This window comes from Dreissena polymorpha, chromosome 10 (genome assembly GCF_020536995.1).
Source record: "Dreissena polymorpha isolate Duluth1 chromosome 10, UMN_Dpol_1.0, whole genome shotgun sequence".
In the NCBI taxonomy this organism is placed as follows: Eukaryota; Metazoa; Mollusca; class Bivalvia; order Myida; family Dreissenidae; genus Dreissena; species Dreissena polymorpha.
Genome location: NC_068364.1, coordinates 49120124 through 49143154, shown reverse-complemented (window position 1 = coordinate 49143154; position 23031 = coordinate 49120124). Strand labels below are relative to the sequence as shown.

Genomic DNA, 23031 nt, shown 5'->3' with positions numbered 1-23031 from the left:
CGAAAATTTTGGGTGCGAAACCAATTTTGTACGACAAAGTTTTGTACAAATATTATGCCAAAAAAGTTGGTAAAAAATTTTGGTACGAAAAAAAAATGGGTACGAAAAAACATTTGGATACGAAAAAAATTGGGTACGAACAAAAGTGGGTACGAAAAAAAATTGGGTACGACAAATTTTAGGTACGAAAAAAAATGGGGGGGGGGGTACGGGGAAGCAGTATCCGTGGGGAACTTAACCCACTCAGCGAAAATGGGATTCGGGTTACATTCTCGATAGAATGTAACAAAAACTATCTTTAAAACGATATTCGAAGTGTATTTTCTGTACCACTAATCATAAAAAAACGTTCTGTTACTATAAAACGTTTGTGTGTTGTAACATTACGTTACGTAGCAGATATCTTCAAAACTTTACATGCTCTTTAATAATATGTACACCATGTTCTTTAATTTCACATGACTATCATACCAAACTGTATATTTCATTGTTTCCTTTCCAAAGTTAATGATGTTAAGTGTTCGGACGTGATTTCACATGCCCTTGTGCATGAACATATAATTTATATATATTTTTTTTTCTCTTATTCAATAAACTTAGAAATGTTTGCTCGTTAAGTGCGGCAATAATTTCGTGAGGATTCCCGAACGTAGGTATGAACACATAGTCATAAAAACACTTGAATACGTGAGTTCGTCCATGAACACATGGTAAGGTTAACTAAATCTCCGCGATGTGACCTAATATGTGTCTAAAACAGCAAACATTATCTAACAAACGAATGAATTATCAAGCATAGTATGTTCGCGGATGTGGCTCTGTAATATCTGTTTGAAACGTTTATTAAATATGCAAAATGACAAAGCACGCATAAGAGCGAGTTTTATAAATGTTGTATCGCTATTATGCTGTTTATATACTATACTCGCTAAAACGTTTACAAATCGCAGGTTCGAAATAATTCGTTTTCCTTACACTCATGATCGCGTAAAACGTTAATTATACACGTTTTCATTCGCAATTTATTTACAGATTCGCGACAAATGTCAAATACAAGACAGAAAATGCATAGTTAGTTCATTGCTTTGTAAACATATAATGAATTGAATATAACTGATTTAAAATTAACGTTTTCAGACTATTATTAAATCTTTTTCACAAAATATGCTGTCCTGTTTATAGCTGAGCTTCCTTTACCCTTTATCAATGATAATCATCGAGGTATGCCGATTAGAAAAATCGAGCTATCTCAATCGGACTGACTCGGTCTTTTACATAGGTCGCCATTGTGAAGAATTTTTTTTATGGTATGATAACTTAGACGAGCTGCTTCGCAGAATCGTCAAAAAAAGCTAAAAAGTAACGGATAACGACATTTATTTCATTGCTGAACACTTTTTCTCACGCATAGATACGCATAATCCCAACTCGATCGATTCTCCAATGCATTAGTATCAGCCCAACTCGTACCAATTACTGCATACTTACTTTTTCCCATCGCTTTGTATTGCCAGATTATCCCGTATATTCCATTTTAATAGTAAACTCAAGAATTTCATAAACATAAACATTCGCCTTTTTTCTTTAGTAGCAAATGAATTTTGGCATATTTGACTATTTAAAGATGTGATGAAATAATGTCCAATCGAGACGAGATTTTCCAACTGAACACACGTATGTCGCATGACTTGCTGTTCAATAAAAACACTTACACTTTTCACGTGCCGTTGTACATGTCTGCGGCAGAGTTTTCGGTCGCTTTTTACTGAGACAAAGAAACAGCAAAAATACACGAAGCACTTTTTATTTTAAGTAAGAATTTGCTTTTTTCGCGTTAACATTAAATTTTAGAAGCGTGTTTCGGATAACAAATTTGTTGTGCCAATTTGAGAATTCGACAAAACATTTTAGTGGTACGATATGAATTAAACATTATTTTGTTTAAATTCTCTAGGTGCGAATAAATGACTAACTGTTTTTGCATACAATGCACAATGTCCACGAGAGGAGCAAATGTCGGGAAAAAAATGCTAAGAAAAGTTCCATTGAAAAGGGATGGATTCGAACCAGAAACCTTTCGACCTCTAAGCCAGCATTCTTCCATTACACCACAGTTCCCACTAATTAGTAGTTTGAATAATTTACTGTTGTTAGTGCAGGCCTACGAGTGCTGTTGCTCATGCAAAGCGTGCGCTCTCATTGGCCAATATCGATTGTATACAACCAAGCTCCGCCGAGCGTAGCTAACACCATACTGACTTGCAAAACTCGCAGAATCAAAGTAAATGGAACACATTTAAAACACGATTTCTCTCCATAGTTTATTGACATTAACATCAAAAATGGAAAGAAACTTATGAACATTTTATCGTATGCTTGTTTTTTTTAATGTTTCGTTCTTCATTTTTAGTATACACTTCTGCTTGATTGAATTTTTATATAGTTGATTTCTTGTTCGTTACCAATGTTGTATCATACACACAATAGTAAATGAAAAGTAAAAGCTTTTTTTAAACTAGTATGTTCCCTTTGTTCTAAATCGTTGTTGTTTTCTGCTCTTATTTTATTTCAAACTTGCATTGAATATACATACATATATAATTTAATTAATTATTTTGGTGTATATATTATTTTTATTATTATTATTATTATTATTATTATTATTATTATTATTATTATTATTATTATTATTATTATTATTGTTATTATTTTTATTATTATTATTATTATTATTATTTTATTGCATGATTAAAACTAGATTCAATGCCATGAACTGCTCTTGTGAATTGGGAATCGCAATAACTCTAAATAAAAAAGAAATCGAAAATTGGCTAGAACAATGTGGGCACGCAAGGATTATGAGAAATATATATTGAATGTGAAGTGAAAATATTTAAGCTGTCACATACATTGTCTGGGGGAAAGCAGCCTATTGCCTGTGACTGTAACATTTTATGTGACGCATTTATACACACAAATAATGATCAGGTTTTTCTTATGAAACCCCTATCGGTTTGTTTTACGTCCGTCATGTCTGTCTTTCTGAACGAGAGGTCATTGAGGGCATGATGCGGCGTCTCATCAGGGTCTGCGCTGTTTGCTTAAAGGAATTCTGTCAGAAATATATAACGGTTACAATAAAAAGACAGAAAACAACAGCACCAAAATGAAAAGGAGCAATAACTTGTATTAGTCATCAAAGAGTTTTATTTATTACAAGAATTAAGAGCGGTATCGGGATTTTTCTTGTACCATGCTGATTATTTGTTTGATATGACATAGTAAATGAGTCAAATTGTTGTTACCGTATGAAGGCCAATCTGATACGATAACTACGATTCCTCCCTATGTGTCGTTATTATTCGCGAAGAATCGGTGGCTTTTAGAGCCGTTAGCAAGATGAAGACAATAACACATTTAACGCATGCAAAAGAGTGTGCAAATCAATCATTAACATGATCTTCCTTGCCGACCAAATTCTGTCTTCCCAACACTAATGAGTCGGATTTATAGTTTTAATGCTCTCATTGATTGTGAAAAGGTGTTTGTGACAGCTGAGGTACCTGCTAAGTGCATTCCAATAACATCAGATACACTTGCAAATTGACTCATTAACGGATATGTTTAAAACATAAAATATTATGAATAAAAAAACAATGTATGACTGTCATTTGATTCACGAACCGATACGAGCCAAAGAGCTCTAAGAATTTTGCGTGTATTCATTTAACGATAGTACTACTGCATTATATGAAGTAAGAATCTCACGCATGTGTAATACAGTGATATGTCAAGTTTTGAATTTGTCTTATCTGTTTCGTATTTTATCTGTTGGGGGAATATTAACCCATAAATTTATAGTGGACTTTCCTATCATTCTTAATTGGATCAATTTATTTCCAAAATTACGGATGTCTAGTATATTTATGTCTATATTTAGAATATTTCTTACAGAAATTCCTTTAAGCAAACAGTGCAGACCCTGATCAGACGCCGCTGTTTGCCAAGGCATTTTTAAGACGTTAGGCATAAATGGCTTAATCTATACGCAATAACGTTGGAAACGCGTAAAATATTACATAGGTATGTTGAAAGGTTATAACCAATTGCAATCTCAAGAAAACAACGTCATTTACTTATGATAAGATGACTCTCTCTTGTATATATTTTGAATATTGTGTCAATAGTTTCTAAATTTATTTTATTTCATGTTAATGCAAACTGAATATATATATATATATATATATATATATATATATATATATATATATATATCACCCAATTGGTACAAAAAGGTACCATGTGCTTTCTAATTTCAATGTCAAATGATACCTTTTTGCACCAATGGGACACTTAAGCACATGATAAACGGCTCATTACTGTAACGAGCAGTTCATCTTAGCTAACAAGTTTCTAATTGACATTAAAGAATAGAGGAGGAAATATATGCTTTATACCCGCAATAATTTGATAATAAGATGCATGGAGATAAAAAGCATATCCACGCTTATCAGACGTGATATGGTAAAGGTGAAAACATTAAAATGCGCAATGATTCGTTATCGAGATTAAAGGATGGTGGATGCGGTGGGATTAAGTGGTGCTGTGTAATAATTCTTGTATCAGTTGGACATTTTTCTTTAACATCGCTCATAATAGTGGGTATTAATATTCTCTATGATATCGAACTCATAAATTAGGCCCATTGAGACGTTTGTGACGTTGGAAACGAGCATTTTATTTAGTTCCGGTATATCATGTGTTAATATAGGTCATTAAAATACTTGTACATGCAGGTAGTTTGTTATTATTGAAATAAAATGTGTTTACAATAATTGACTGTACACTTTTATACCACTATATAATTTTGGATTGTTGGATATTTTCTTTTTGGAGAATTTGAAAAAATATCACACGATAGGACGTACGCCGAATGAGTTACTTTTTCCTGCAGTTAATTAAATAATGCTTCGTTGGTCACAAACACTTAAAGTATATAAGTATATTTAGTATAATTAAACATACAATTGTTTTTAAATTATTTTTGTAATCAATTGTTAGAATATTATATCCTTATACATACATATACAATATACCATTTACAATTGTTAAAACATCTTAAAAAAGAAGTTTAGTATATTATACAAAATGAAGAGCAAATGTAACGTTATGTTAAGCAGATGCAGAAACTATTTTCATTGTGGAAGTATAAAAAGTTTCGCACTAGTGACTATTTATTAAGTACTGGTACTTGGGATCTTTCAAATGGTTGATTGTGGAGATTTTAAAGGATAAATAATATTCATATTATTCTGTTCATGACAATTAACAATGTTTTAGATTTTAAAAGGCTCATTGTTAGCCCTTGTATGGATGGAACTATCCCCTTTCTCTGACTGACATAGGTATATATATTTCTTCAATTTTAGCACTGTACTTTCCAATATCATGATGGTACAACTTATTTCTGAGTGTTTTTGCACATTATGTGCACATAAAAAATCAACAACATAATTCCCAATTCTCTGTGTATAACAGCAATCCCAAAACAGTTTTATAGTTTCCTCATGTTATTTTACAAAAAGTGCACAGGTTATTTTGCAACATGTTCATTTTATACAATAGAGATTTTGTTCTTAGGATTCTATGTATGATTCTTGTTTGAAACCATTGAGTGTACGTATTTTTGGAAATATTAAAAACGAGATTATGTACTTTTTTCCATTCGATGTTATTGAAAAATGTATTCCACTTTTTTTGGCAAGTCGGTATATCATAATTGAAAATACAAGTTTTATAAACATTTTGGTTTGGGTTTTGCATAAAACTATGCTATTCAAGAAAGACGATATAAATGCACATGATGTATTTGGCTTTTTAATAACTTGGAAGTCAGAAAGACGGAGAAAATTCTTAACAGTTCTAATCAATCCTTCATAAAATAAGAAGTTGATTTTTGTTCCAATATTATTCTCTAAAATAGATTATTGTAACAATTTCCAAGAGGTGTTTACAATATCCCTAACAAATCGAATTCCATTGTCATACATGAATTTATTATATATAATGCTAACACCTATTTTAAAATTGTGATTATAAAATAAAGGCATGTAAAGTTTATCTTCACATTTGCAAACAACTTTCTTACTGATATACATAATGTAGCATGTAAGAAAATCTTTCCAAAAACTATTATTTAATGCTTTAAAAAGTATCACAGCAAAATCTTTTCCTACATTGATCATTTTTTTAACATCAACTATTGAATAAACAAGTTAAAAACATTTTCCAGTGCATTAGACAATTTTTCCTAACCGTGTTAGTTTCATAGTTTTTTCAAATGAATATACATCTATCATAGATATTCCTCCCTCCTCAAAAGTTTGAATAGAAATACTATGCTTGATTTTCGCAGGGCCTTTCCAGACAAAATTATGGAACATGGTTTTAATTTGTTTCAATATTTTCTCTCCTGGGCTAGGAAGGGAGATAAATAAGTGAGTAAATAGAGGAAATAATAATGTTTTAATTACATTTATTTTCCCTGGGGGGGGGGGCGGGAGGTAAATTTCTTCTATTCCAAAAGTGTATAGTATTTTGTAAATAAGTTATATTATTTGCGAAGTTGATATAATCATTCTATTCAAATCAACATCAAATAGAACACCTAGAACTTTAAATTGAGTTGTACCCCAAACTATGTAGTTTGTAATTTGTTTTTATGGATTGCGTACTGTACTTTTTGGAGCTAATCCGTATCAAATGTTTTTGTCGTAATTTATTTTCAACCCAGAATAAAATGCAAAGTCATTTAAAAGATCAGGAGTAGCATTGAGTGAAGCCTCTGTGCCATCTAAAATCAAAGCGCCGTATGCGCTGAAGGCCTGGGACTAGATTTAGTGTGCTTGGGAAGAAGTTTAATGCTTAAAAAGAGATAGTTCGACTATGTATATAGATGCCAATATCTTTATACAAAGTCAAACTATCTTTTTTTAAGAAGACGTTTTGTCGGAAGTTTTTTTATTGATTTAGTATGTGTATGCATTATTATAAACAGGTTTATAAAAATCAAGGCTGCATCTGCATTTTTCAAAAAGTCACCATGGATAGTCGATCAATAAGTGATGGCCATCCTACATAGGCGATGAAGATATGTGGCTGGGAACGAGATTATGACCCATCTGGGTCTGTCACTTTTTGTGTGTCATAAATGCTGAATGCCCGTTTTGGATGAAATGACGTCCTTATTCAACCAGTATCGGTACTTCTTATGCTGATCAGTTTGTGTTGATAATATATCCATTGATCGCGTATCTGGATGAACATAATTAATGTCAAAGTACGGAATTAATTGTACTAAAATTAATCCGTAAATACTCATGGTTGCCATGGGAACAAAAAATGTTCTTTTTTCATATTTATTACTATTTTAAAGAATTTAAGCCAAAAAAAGCACAGAAAATCAACAAAATATGTTCTGGACAGATATGGAACATCATTAACATGTTTATTATATACATAAATATATGCACATTTTCTGGAAAAAGGTGTGTATTCAGAAATTGAACATTTTGTACAGCTATGAACTTAAAACTAAAACGAATAACTCCTCATGATACAATTTGTGTTGTGTGTCTGTACTGCCAGACATTATTTTGTTTATTTAGCAATTCAATTTTGTTAAGTAGACAAAATACATTAAGTTATCAGTTGCTATGGAAACAGTAATTTGTGTATTGCATATACATGCTGTTTGTGATCAACAATGTATTTGAAGTTAATATATTATTAATCTTCGCATAAGTGTCAAACCAAATTCACTAGTGCATTTCATACGTAGAGATTCAAAAACATGATTTGCAACTAAAACAAAATAAAAGCAATAAGCACTACATATTTAATGTCACACGTCACTAATTAACCCACTATAGATTGAACTTTAAACACCAAAATATTCATTTATATGTAAAAATAAATCAAATACAAACATAACATGAACACATACGTTAACATCACATATCTTGATGTTTAAATGAACTACAACAGTATTAGTGATATTATTTTAAGACCACAATATTAGCAGGCATACAATACAATGTATTTCTTATCGTGTAAAGAATATTTTATAGTTAGATCACTATGAACGAGTTGTTTATCATTTATCAAACAAATGTGTCCACACGACACGGATGCAACCAACTGTAACTTTGTCACTACATAAAAACATAAGTGTGTAAATGTTTTTGAGATATACATCGCCTTTATTTTATTTAACTATTAGTTTGCTACATAACAGGTGTTCAATATTTAAATTGTGTTTGTTACATATGTCATCTGCTGCAGTTTGTAGATGTTTTTTCTGCCAATTCTTTGCATGCATGTTCGAACTTGGCCTAGAGACCATCTAGATAAAACTTGTGAACAAGTTTGGTGAAGATCAGATGAAAACTACTTGAATTAGAGAGCGGACACCAAGCTGAATGTTTAAAACGCACTAAGTGATCCAGTGAACTAGTTTTTTGCCCGGCATGCCCCATGTTAACACTTGGCGTAGACATTATGTAGATATAACTTCTGACAGAGTTTGGGAAAGATCGGATGAAAACTACTTGAATTAGAGAGTGGACACCATGCTGAATGTTTGAAACGCACTAAGTGACCCTATGACATTTTTGGCCCGGCATGACCCATGTTCGTCTTGACCTAGACATTATCCGGATGCAACTTCTGACCAAGTTTGGAGATCGGATTAGAACTACTTGAATTAGAGAGTGAACACGAAAAGTATTACGGAGGACAGACAGACTGACAGACGGACAGTGCGAAAACTATATGCCGCCCGTTGGGGGCATAAAATATATTTTCATGTATCTGACATGGTGTGCAGAAACAGCAAAAATGTAAAAAAAATATTCCCTTCTCATACTTAATATATTACCTATGGATGACAGACTGATTGGAAAAACAACACAAGATACACATTGTTGATATTTTGTACTCAAATTCATGCACATCAATAAAAAATAAAAAAGTATTGTATTTATTCTTTGAAGAAAAATCACCTGTTAAGTCTGGATAAAAAAAAATCATCTGTTAAAAAATGTCAATCACAACACAACATGAACACAATAATTGTCCATAGTATCATCCACACAGAGTCCAAACTGTCAGTAAACTTGGTAAGCTCAGGTTGCATCAGGATTTGCCTTGTCAGCAACCTCTTTCTATTGTAATGAAGTCTGGAAAGAAGCCATTATTTTGAAATGATGTTTTGGTGTTGTAAAATTGAAATAGTCAAGTGTTTTATCGATAAAATCAAACTCTAGGGTATTGAACGCCTTTTGAAAATCAATGGTCATCAAGAGCCCAGGGATGTTGTTATCTTCTGTGTATTTCATTATTTTATATAATAATCTAGTGTTTTTCCCAATATACCGGCCTTTTAAGAATCCGGTTTGATCTTCATATATCAGAGTATCAAGAACAGTTGTAAATCCGTTAGCAATTGTGTCAGATGCTATTTTATATAAAACATTTTAAAGTGTTAAAGGTCTTAAATTTTTTAGGAAGTGTCTAAGGGACAGTCAACCACGACGACGAAGAATTTTTTTTTGTAAAATACCATATTTTTTTACTATTATGATTTTATTTCGATTTAAATATCACGACTGGTATATTACATTTACTTGAAAAAAAGTTGTTAAATTTTCATTTTTTCAATATATTCAGTAATAAATTTTGCTGGGTATGTCTACCAGGTAACTACCAGCTAAATATAAATAACGCCAGTACATTGATGATCATCGTCGAGTGGTAAACCCAGAAATGCAAATTGTGCATGCGTAGTGTATTGTATATATTTTATATATAAAATGATCAATCTACTTGCGTTATTTATAGTGCGTATATCGTTATGTCAGCTATTATCGCGATGTACTTTCGATTTCACATCGCGAAATTTTATTATCAAATATATTGAAAATATGAACTTTTTTCAAGTAATGTAATATAACAGTCGTGAAATTTTAATCAATAAAAAGTAATGATTGTACAAAAATACGGTATTTCAGAACTTTTCTTTTTTTGTCATTCGTGGTTGACAGTCCCTTTAAAGAATTCTGCAGTAAACCCATCTGATCCCGGGCTTTTATCACTTTTAATATTTTTTAAGGTTTTTTATATTTCTTCTAATGTTAAAAATCCTTCTAAAGATTAAGTTAGCACATTACTGTGTTTAACAGTGTGGATATTTTTGAAATCGTCATGTATATTATAATTGGCATTAGTATTATTTTTTGTATACAAAACTTTGTAAAACTGTGAAGCTTGTTTTAAAATATCATTGTAATCAAATATCTGTGACCTGCACTATTTTCAAGTAAAGGAATTGTTTTATTAGACGCATAATGTGTTTAAGGTTGCATAAATATTTAGTGGGTTTCTCACCCTCTTCAATCCATTTTGCCCTTGCTCTTATAGAAGGGCCTTTCATTTTTACATTACGAATATTTTGAAGTTCCTGTTGTAATAGATTAAGTTCTGCCATGTTTTCAATGATTCATTCTATTCAATTTGTTCAACTGATTTCAAAAGATAACATTCTCTTTTTTTATTTTTTTTTATTTGTAACTTGAATATGAGATGGTTTTGCCTATTATTTCTGTTAATATGGTTTCAAGGAAAAGTTGGTCATTTACGACAAACTGTACTTCATTATTATGAAAAGTAGTCAAAACTATAGGCAGTCAATGCATTTTGCTGCTGTACATCTTCTATATTTTGTTTTATACATTTCAAGTATTCCAAATCATTAAGCAAGGACTAATTAAACTTTCATAATCATTTTCCATATGTTACCTTACCAAAATTTAGTTCTACTGTAATAGGAGAGTGGTCTGATCTAACTAAAGATATATTGGCATAACGCAAAGCGCGAGATACTGGTGATCACACCTCAATGATGCTCTCCAAGTCATATGTGTTGTGTATAAGTGTTTTGGGGCTAGTACACAAGCCTTGTATTTTGTGTTTGACATCAATAATTGCCCATATGCTATAATACAATTTTCTCCTTCCAATGCAATGGATTTTTTTTTTCTGTATATTGCATTCGAAATAAAATCGATCTATAACATCACTATTGCAATATTCATTAAGCTGAACATTATTAACGATAAGTCACAATGTGCCGTCTAATTGACATATGAATACAGCGCCCCAGTCACAAGGAAGACCAAAATTAACATGTATACACTAACATTCAAACGGAATCATTACACAAATATGCACACGTCTTTATTTAGTATGCCATGTTTTGCCAAGCGTAATGCTCGTCCCTTCATTTACACATGTTAATAGCTTTCTTTTACTTTTTTGGTAACATATGGTTTTCCTCAAAACGTTCACGTTGCACGCCAAGCTTAGAATAATTTGACAACTTCAAATTTTTTAACAACAGTACACATTACTTTTCTATGTTACACACTGCATTTTCTAATTTCAAAATGCAGTGTGAAAAGCCACCATTAAATACGTGAACTGCACTCATTATTTGCATGTCTAAACAAAGTCTCGTCTGTTCGAATATGAGCGACAATCGTGCACATGTTCATTGTTATATGTTGTACCGGGCGGACATTATCATAACGACCTATCAATAAGATAAGTTCAGTGCCCTAATAAGAATGAGGAACTCGTGTTTTAAATGGCATATTTTTCAAACATATTCAAAGAACAAAACACATGTTAATTCAGTTTGGAAGACGTTTAACGAAACCCATTTGAACGCCGAATATTCCATAAGTGCAAAACTTCAGACGATGCATTATCCGTCGTTGCACTGTTGCATTCTTAACCCTTTGCATGCTGGGAAATTTGTCGTCTGCTAAAATGTCGTCTGCTGAATTTGTAAAATAAGCATTTTCTTAATTTTTTTTCTAAGAATACTATCAGAATAGCAAACAGTTTGGATCCAGATGAGACGCCACGTTCTGTGGCGTCTCATCTGGATCCAAACTGTTTGCAAAGACCTTTAAAATTCGGTTCTCGCACTGAAAGGGTTAATTACAATCTGAACGTTGGTTTGAGAAACAATGATCTAAACATGACATGGAATTGATGGTATTGATATATGAAGCAATGCATTCAAGACTTTGATACCTCAAAAAGATATGTTCCATACTCGAAAGTGATGATATTTCTTCTGCTCTTATTGGTTTAAAAATGGCGACTATAAAAAAAATGTATTAACGTAGTCGTAGCTTTTGCTTAAATTTCCATACAAATTCAACTCGTCTGAAAATGTACAAATAGAACGCGGAAAATACCTCATGTACACTCCACTGTTACATCATCTTTATTATTGTTTTTCACATCTGGCCAATGAATTTTTTAAGATCAGATAACTTAATTATCCCCCGCCATAGGCGGAGGGATATTGTTTTGGCGCTGTCCGTCCATCCGCCCGTCTTTCCGTCCGTCTTTCCGTCCGTCCGTTCGTCCGGCACTTTTGTGTCAGGAGCCATATCTTGGAAGTCATTTGGCGGATTTCATTGAAACTTGGTATGAGTATATATATGGTAAAGAGGATAATGCACGCCAAATGGCATTGTACACCATCTGTTAATTATGGAGTTATGGCCCTTTGTATCTTGAAAAAATGCTTTTTTGAGTGTCAAATATAACACTTTTGTGTCCAGAAGCATATTGGCGGGGGATATCAATTCAATGAATTTGCTTGTTTTATTTCAGATCTGACCAATGCCATCGAGTGCAAGACGGACGAAGACTGCCCCAGTGACAGCACGTGTCCCAGTGGGAATATTCAGATGGCCCACAAGTGTATGTGCGTACAGGCGCTCACGCCCGCGAAGAAAAATGAGACCTGTCGCGGAAGTACGGGTAAGTACCATGTCTTCGTCTTAATGATCGTATGCCAAAATACACTTTTACGTAGGAGAATCCATGGATGTTCGTCGTCACAGTGTTGTTTGTAGTATATAACGACACACAACGAAAAGTACACCGTCTTTGTGAGAAAGGCAAAAGTACAGTTAAATGTTTCCTAAGCCAATTCGTTAGTATGCCGTCTATGTTAAGTATGTGCTAGGTAAGAGCACATTCATATAAGACATTCTTGGAGACCATGGTTACCCACTTCATGTCAAGCATATCTGCTGAGGATATAAGTACAATACGGCACTCTGGGAATCAATGTGTACGTACCTCGCCTCTATGTTACATGCTTTTTACACAAACACGTATGATAAGGAAACGGATCTGTGTACAAGTAAAACTCAAATGAAATGTATGTGTCATTTATTAAGACTGTAACCCTTCAGCATGTTTATATCAGTGGAGGGGCGTGTGTACGTAGTATAGACTTTAAGGCATTAGAATGTTTTGGTATTTCATTTTTTTACAGAATTCCACACGGCTAATGTCGCTTAAGTTATACAAAACATACACTATCTGTCTTAATTATTCAATCTTAATTTGCTTACTTTGATAACGACATAATATAACAATAAAGGTGATTACTTCATAAAAAAACAAACCAACAGATTTACATGTATTGAAATGCTCAAAGGGCTGATCATGATTTTTTCTGTTCTATCTTGTAGGTGTTTTTTTGTCATCAAAAGTGCTCCGTCAACATCATATGACACTGATTTTAGCGACCTTGTCAAAATAGCCATCAAATTATTACATAATAATGTATGCACTTTTAAATACATTCTGCAATTAGGGCTATAAATCATCGTTTGGAATCTGTATACTTTAAATACTAAGAATAGCAATTTAACAAAAAGAAGAGATGTCTTGAGATGTAATAAAAAAGTCATGCAATTTTTCAAAAATTCTAATGATTTATATTTTTGCAACAAAATATTTGATAATTAGGCGAATTTTAGCCATGTTATTGTGGTTTTATTGTTTCAAACTGTTATGCTAAGCAAACAAATGTCAACATTTTGACATATGTACTTTTCATATAATATTTGACTTGACTTTGTTAAAGTTTGTGAACTTATCATGGATGTATGCATATTAACCCAATCAACTGCTTCCTATTAATATTTCTCTTAAGAAAAGAATACAGATTTTTGTTTGTACGAACTATTTTATCAGTAATAATGTGTATTCGTAGGAAGTTATATGTCCATATTTACATGAAAAGTAAGTACAAATCGTATTGCCTGTACGTTTAAATACCATCCAACAACAAATAATGTAAGATTAGGGTTACGTAAAAGTTTATGTTCCTTTGTTATTGTTCTTTGAAGGAATTAAAAGAACTTAACAATATCAATTCGTCGCAATAAACAACACCTTAGGAACATTAGTTATCCTTTTAATCTCATATAACATGGTGTATATATAAATTAATATTAAAATACATAAAAATGCATGAACAGGCATCTATATATATTTGGTTTGCCGAGCGGTTATATGTCAATAATTTAAAGTATGTATTTGGTACAGCAATATAGTGTATTGTTCGCCGTAAAGTTATTGCAGGTGCTTCAATTGCCCGATCGTTGACATGTCGTTTATCGCAAAGATCAATTCAAGGCGAGGCATGTTTTTTAGATGGTGTATAAGCTATTGCCTTTAATACACGTGAATGGTAACACTTATTTATATCCGTTTCCTGATTCAGGTGTTTCATTAGTCATGTATTTAGAAAATATTTAACCCATTTATGACCAGTGGTCTCTCCCATCCTTCTAAATTGGATCAATTTATTTCCAAAATTAGGGATGTCTAGTATACTTATTTCTATATTTAGAATATTTCTTACAGAAATTCCTTTAAGCAAACGGTGCAGACCCTGATGAGACGCCGCATCATGCGGCGTCTTATATGGGTCTACGCTGTTTGCAAATGCCTTTTTTCAAGACGCTTGTCATAAATGGGTTAAATAACACATACTTAAATAATAAACTCTTTCAATCACAATCACTGTTCGTTCACCTCACCATCAATTGAGTTCTCAAACAACAGAATAGAGTTTATAACCTTGGTATTACTGAAAATAGTATATAATTTAACAGTTTTCTACAGTCGAACAAAAACTAATACGGTGCTGTTGCCATAAAACGGGCATTTCTATGTCTCTAGTACAAGCACCATTATATTTAAACACTTCATACGTGATGAACAAACGCTCAACAATAGTGCACGTAATTTATCTCGAATACGAAAAAGTAAATCAAAAGCGCCCATCAATAACAAAACGTATTATACCGTTTTGTCCTTCATCTTAAAGAGGTAAAATGTTATATCATCTATACAACCGGCGAAAATAAAAAATGGCAATAATGAGCTACAATAAAGGCATTAAATGTATATACACATTTGAGTCGCGATCTTCTAAAACCGGTCTTAACCCTTTGCATGCTGGGTAATTTGTCGTCTGCTAAAATGTCGTCTGTTGAATTTCTAAAATAAGCATTTTCTTCGAATTTTTTTCAAAGAATACTATCAGAATAGCAAACAGTTTGGATCCAGATGAGACGCCACGTTCTGTGGCGTCTCATCTGGATCCAAACTGTTTGCAAAGGCCTTTAAAATTCAGCTCCAGCGCTTTGAGTCGCGATCTCCTAAAACCGGTCTTAATGCATGAGCAAGAAGTCTCATCCCATCTGTGGACTGCTAAGTTTTTTTTCCAGGGACGACTCTGTCCGCTATTATTAATTGTTCGTTTCAATGAATGCTCCTGTTAGCGAAAATCAACTCACGACGGAGTGTCGTCTTTGATAAGCACGATCGAAATGGACATGCAAATTGTGAACGATGCACGCACATATCTACCGGATTTCCCGGAGAGCAAATTATTTAATACTTTTTTTATTTCAAATGCCCGAGATTGAGAGAAAGGTTGCATTTTGTATGTTCTCATAATGAGATTATTCGAATTTAATTTAAACTGATAGTAATTAATGTTGTTGTGCTGCACACAATACTTTTTCAATATCCGCAAGTCTTGTTTTACAACAGGTCAATCTTATAATATGCTTAAAAGTCATACTGTATAAGCGAATGCCAGCGCGCTGTTCCGAGAGCAATTGTTTCGCGTTCTGAGAAAACTGGGCTTAATGCGTGTGCGTAAAGTGTCGTTACAGATTAGCCTGTGCAGTTTGCACAGGCTAATCAGGGACGACACTTTCCGCTTTTATGGTATTTTGAGTTTCAAGGAAGTCCCTCCTTACCGAAAATCAAGTTTTGGACGGAATATGTCGTCCCTGATTAGACTGTGCGGTTTGCACAGGCTAATATGGGCTGACAATTTACGCACTTGCATTATGCCCAGTTTTCTCAGAACAAGGCTCAATTTATATTAACACGATATGTTGACTTGTCGCGCTGACATTTAATATTCAGATAATTAGAATGTAATATAACTCAGTAGCAAACTAAATATCATTAAATAGCAAATACTACTTAATATGTTAATAATAGATAAAACCAAAGATGTGATGAATTTTCAGTCTACGATTCCAACCCAATATTATGTGAAACCAGTCGACAAAGGGTAATAGAATTGATAGAATATGGAAGTATTGCTTGGACTTGACCGCCATTATGTTTGCCTTTTAGGTGAAGGAGATCACGATGGCCAATCCGGTGTCATCCGGTTTCCCTCCAATTTTGGTCTGTCTGTCCACGGTCTGTCTGATAACCACACATTTGAAACTAACACGCACTCCTCGCAAGTGAGTAATAACATTTGCGTTCACAAAATCCTCCAAAGATTTTAACTCTCCATACTGGTGTTTGTGGTGTTGTGTTTTTTTTTAATTGTATTTACAGAAGTGTTATTCTCTATATAAGTGATTTTTTTAATAGTATGAAATGGGGGCAGTATTACATTTAAATGTGCATTAAGCACGTACATAAACATTCTTATTCAACTAAGGTTTACCGTCTCCGTCCATACAATAATTATCTTTCACACGCATGATGTTTGCACTCACAAAAAAAAACTCATTTTCAAGGGTCGTCGCATTAAACTGTTATGGAATCAAGAAATGTTTTAAAACGTTTAAATGACACTTTGAGAATGGCATGTATAGCAATAAACAAAGTATACGCAAGTTATTAGAGGTCTAGAATTTGAATGTAAAATATGTTCAGTTGGTGTGTTTATTATCGGACAAAAAGATAAAATCTTATGCAGATTTTTAAAAAGTAGCTATAGACGACCTTAAAAAAACTACCACGCTTACAAATGTTAGATATTAACCCATTTATGCCTAGTGGACTCTCCCATACTTCCAAATTTGATCAATTCTAAAATAAGGGATGTCTAGTATATTTATTTCTATATTTAGAATATTTCTTACAGACATTCCTTAAAGCAAACAGCGCAGACCCTGATGAGACGCCGCATCATGCGGCGTCTCATCTGGGTCTACGCTGTTTGCAAAGGTCTTTTTTCTAGAAGCTAGGCATAAATGGGTTAAACTTTTAAAGAAAAGAACGGGACGTTAAATGATCACTACTACATCTATGAACGACGAATTTGTTAATAACAACTCGAAGACTGTATTTATCGTTTATAATAGATCTACACAAATCAAAGAATGTGTATTTTGCAGGTAAGGGAGAAGTTCAATTTAAATTTAAATCTCTGTTAACATGTTTTGTCCTAGTTTTGACTATTTAGCTAAATTTGGGCTTAACATTAATCGTTAAATATTTAATCCCGCCGCACACGTAAACGTCTCGCAGACCTGTGTAAAAGCAAATTTGTAATATTTTGTATCATTAGTTAAACGATATAAATAAGTCTGATGCGACAGATAATGATACGAATAATTACACGTTTGATGAGTCGTAAAATCATTTGGCTAAACAAATTCTTCGGTCTTTTAAATAGAATTTATTATAGTATTCATTTTACTTTACTTGAAACCTATTTGCATTCAATACCAACGTAAAGGTGTGTGTTGAACACTAGCGAACTCGTGCAATGTATGCGTCTTTCTCTGTAAGAAAGCAACATTTATTTATTTTCAGACAAAGAGTGCTCGATCTGATCGCGCCGATCAAGAGGATCAGACAACCAACCTGACCTACAAAGTTGTGATACCGTTGGCAGCAGTGTTCTTTTTGACAGCTGTTCTGTTGTTCGTGCTTATCCGCCATTTCAAATGGTGCCAAAAGCGCAAGCGCACCAAGGCGACTGCAATTGTTGTCGCCAGTGAAGGGGTGAATTTGTTGGACAAAATAATTATGGTGAATAAAAACCCTACTTATTTTGTCGGCAATGCCGCAGGCGGGCCGTTACGGCTGTCGACGGTTGTAAACATTCCTACAGACAGACTGAGGCTGATGGAGGTCGTGGGGGAAGGGGCGTTCGGGCAGGTGTACAGAGGCGAGTATATATCACATGACATACCCTGTGTCCCATGTAATATTTACGATTACGAATATTTTTATCTTACACATGTGTAATATACTTTTTAAGCGTTTTCATTGGCTTAGTTTCCGTTTATTGACAAAATCGCATTTTGTTATTTTTTTAAATGACGTTGCAACGTCTAATGACGTCACAAAATGTAAACACTATTCGGAATTTATCATTATGTTTGCGTAAATATTTATTTAATTTGCTCATTTAAAAGCATTTGATAAAAAAGATCTGACACTCGTTGTAAAATCATACCATATTTTATCAAACTCGTCGGGGAAATTCGTAAGTACAAAATTCCTGAACTCGTTTAGTAAAATATGGTATGATATGACAACTCGTGCCAGATCCAATATATATATGCACAGTGTTGTGTGAACATGAGCCATGGGGTATATACGACCAGGGCTGGTATTCATAAAGCTCCTAAGGCAAATCTTTACATAAGCTGGATTTAAGGGAAAATTTAAAATTCAATTTTGTATTGAAATTTTAATGACTTCAGTTTTGTAATGCCAAAATACTGTTCTTCAATGCAAAATGTACTTAAATAATTCAATTAAATGAAAATAGACACCAAAATGAAAGAGCAAAAGACGTAAGGAATTTTAAATTATTTAAGGAATTTTCTTAAGTTAACCCTTAAGTTAGAAGCTATATGAATAACAGCCCAGTGTACCTCCAGATATTCCTTAGCAACCGTATACTCGCATGATAAGTGTTTATGGCTGTTATATAGACACAAACCCTTTCAAGACTTTATATCGGACACATGCTGGTCTGGCGCTAGGCTGACCGCGCCATGGGCCTAATACCCATTTTGTACAAACGTTGGCTCCTGTTAAGGCCAGCGTAGTGTTGACAATGTGATGACGTGAGTTACTATAGCACGAGATGCGTTAGCTACAATTGCGTTGCTACGAGAAAAAAACATTATTAATTTTTATCCCATTTTCACCGCGACATTGACGGTATAACACGTTGTGGAATATACTTGCTTGTATTCAACACTGTGGAATATACCTGTCGCGTGCACGGACTACTTTTTAAGTGACGTCATGCGATATGCGCTAAAATTAGGTCGATATTGTTTGGTTCCGGCGTTCTAAGCCTCGCAACATAAACTTCTCTGTATTCAACACTAACCTACTATTCTCTATATAATCTTTATTGTAGACATTTTCTATATACAATTAGGAACATACACAAACATATAACGGATTTATAGTAGTAAATTATGGCAATATGCTAATACGTTTGGTCGTAAAACATGATGAAAAAATATTGAAAGCAGCGAAACAATATTACTAATGCTCTGGGGAAAATGACACCAATAAGATTAACATCATATACTCTGTCAAAAAACGAAAAACAGTAGATGAAGCCACAAACATATTTAAATGACGCAAATCAACTTGCATGTGTTATTAAAATATAATACCCATTGTTAATGGAACGATCCTCTAGGCTTTTGACCGCTCTGAACTAATCATAAAATGTGAAATGAGAGATATGTGTTTTCCTTTTAAAAGCTTATTCCCCACTTGTAATTTCATGTATTGTTATAGAAATACAGTTACTGTGAGTGTCAGATACAGATCAGATGTATCATTTCGTTGAGGCAATAAAACGTGACCTGTCGAGCTCATATCAGTCTGATACGCGATTGATAAACATGATCTTAAACACGCATACAAATCTGCAAATACCAGTTTTGTAACAGCCACATATCGCCACCTTGGTGCAAAAAGGTACCATGTGGCCTTGTTATTAGAAGGTGCATGGTACCTTTTTACTCTAATGAGGCGATATATTATAAATACATCACTTAACGTGATATATTTTACCACGAAAATCATGTTTTCTGTCATTCACACTAACTCAACACATTCTATTTAACACCATGGTAATTAGAAAATATAGATAGTAGTATTTCATTTCTACCTAAACGGTAGCCCCAACATATCTTCAGATAATTTGGATTCCTTAGTATAATACATGTATAGGCGTTTTGACTTCTTAACAATTGTTTCCACTCCTTCTGTATATTCAATCGGTCAATTATTTGACTACATCTCTATATAACAATAACAGTCCGCAATCTAGGTTATACCCTATTAATCATGTGTGTACTTATAAATGTTCGTCATGAATGTTTAACATTTCTTAACCCATTTATGCCTAGCGTCTAAAAAACAAATCAGGTTCTGCGCTGTTTGCTTAAAGGAATTTCTGTTAGAAATATTCTAAATATAAAAATAAATATACTAGACATCCCTAATTTTGGAAATAAATTGATCCAATTTAGAAGGATGGCAGAGTCCACTAGGCTTAAATGGGTAAATCTCTGCTTTGCGTAGGAGAGCTCGAGTCAGATGACGATGGAGCTACTATGGTGGCTGTGAAGGTTCTTAAGGAAGGTGTCACGAACGAGGTGAGGAGCATATCATAACACAAAAGATATTTATTTCGGCTTGTAAAAATTACATCGAAAGTCTTTACACTATTATAATAGAACCAACAATAGGTCACGTGAATAGAAAGTGCTAATACAGTAAAAAGTAGTGTCCATTTCATCTAACATAATGCATGACCATAGCGGGAAAGTTATAAATAATCGCAATTTTGCATAGTTTTCATGTGACAAGTTGGCAATCAGCTAGTATGCTGTTAATATTAAAGGAACATTACAGCTTGTTCGTATAGCATGTGGATTTGTATGCTTATACTTAAAATGAAATAACCGACATGTATTGCATGCGTTATCAGCAAATTTACAATAAAGACGAGTCTGTTTCACATATGTTTAAATAAACAGACACATTTTTAGTTCTGTAAAATAAAAGTTTACCATAGAGTATCTGACAGAGTTAATCAGGGACGACATTCTACGCACATGCATTATGCCCAGTTTTCTCAAAACGCGACTTATATATATTTACAAGGTGAGGGAGGACTTTGAGAGAGAGGTGGAGATCATGAGTGCCTTCGACCATGAAAATATCCTCAAACTACTGGGGACGGTACAAACCGGTAGGTACGCTTACACAACTCTTCAACGCCATCGGTTCTATTATTATCTCTTCATCAAATAGCAGTGCTATATAAATATCAGTATCAACTAATCATGGGTTGTTAAGGAAACGCGTTTCGCAATTTACAGGTCGTATAAAAAAGACCGTGTGAGTTGTGTTGGAGATTTCAAAATTAAACGAGTCCAACGGTTGGGTAATACATTTGAAAATACTATGACGTCATCAAATGAATCGTATGGAAGCATAAACCTTCCCTTTTTTGATTTGTGAGTTATGACTTTTGACTTGTGACTTTTGACTTTCGACTTGTGAAGTACCTTTTTGACATAAATTGTTTTGACTGATTCTTTGAATAATATTAGTTTTTTTTTAATTGTTCATAAAACCAAATAGGATTTTTTTTTTTTGTTAATTTATGTAGTTCTAATAATTTATTCTAACAAAGCATGTTTGATTTATTCCATGTGTGTTAGTACCGGTACTTTTCAGTTCAAAGTTTGGTGCACATTGTTTTCAGTTTATTTATTTGAATGCGCTTTGTTGATAACTTGTATTGTGGTACTTTCTGTGCCACGCAAAATTAATATTTTCTAGAGTTAGGTGGTTTGCAACAGTAAACATGAGACATATTACTTTAGATAATGGCTGTCCTATTTGTCTACATGTATATCCTGACTAATCATGCACCAAACTGCTAACTTCCACACTTTGAAGTTTGTTTGTAATTGACTTAAAGTAAATGATAACATTTGACCTCACTTTGACCTTGACCCAATCCGGACTTAACCTTGGCTCAATTCAGACTTCAACTGGACCCAATTCAGGCTAAACCATGACCAAATCCAGACTTAACCTTTACCAGATCAAGACAAAACATTGACCAAATCCAGACTTAACCCTGACCCAATCCAAACTTAACGTTCAACCATTCCAGACTTAACACTTACCCAATCCAGGCTTAACCTTGTCCCAATCCAAATTTAACATTGACCGAATCCAGATTTAACCTTGACCCAATCCAGACTTAACATTGACCCAAGCCAGACTTAACATTTACCCAATCCAGACTATACATTAACCTAATCCAGACTTAACCTTGACCAAATGCAGACTTGACATTGACCTAATCCAAACTTAATATTGACCCAATCCAGACTTAACATCGACCCTATCCAGATTAAACATTTACCCAATCCATACATGACTTAAGGCTTATAGACACTCTCTTGAATATCTTACATGATAGGTGTTAATTTCTTGACAAGTGAAAAACCAGCTAGCCCAAACCTAACAGATTTTAAAACCGGACTACCAATAACTCCTCCAATCACAAGTTAAATGTTAAAACCACTCAGTCATTCTGCTACCCATATCTTTGTTTTCGGGCGACCCTGTTCGCAACATAATTAATGGGAATATGTATTGAAAAAACCATCGATCCTCAAATGTATCAAGTGGTATATAAATAAAGCGAATAATGACAGCTTTCACAATCGTCATTGAAATAATAAATGTTAAGAGAATCTACACGAGAGAGGGCTTTGTATAACACTTACATTTTGCATAAGACATCACAGT

At 33.5% G+C, this 23031-nt stretch overlaps 1 protein-coding gene across 2 annotated transcripts in view; it reads left to right on the top strand.

Moving 5' to 3' along the window:
• The window catches only part of LOC127848692 (tyrosine-protein kinase transmembrane receptor Ror-like), a 121446-nt gene that overhangs the window by 87731 nt on the left and 10684 nt on the right, over positions 1-23031 (top strand). For both annotated transcript variants that reach the window (XM_052381283.1, XM_052381282.1), the window contains exons 3-7: positions 12751-12900; positions 16603-16718; positions 18025-18382; positions 20779-20852; positions 21364-21451. In XM_052381283.1, coding sequence (XP_052237243.1) covers positions 12751-12900; positions 16603-16718; positions 18025-18382; positions 20779-20852; positions 21364-21451 — 786 coding nt within the window. The remainder of the gene's footprint in view (positions 1-12750; positions 12901-16602; positions 16719-18024; positions 18383-20778; positions 20853-21363; positions 21452-23031) is intronic.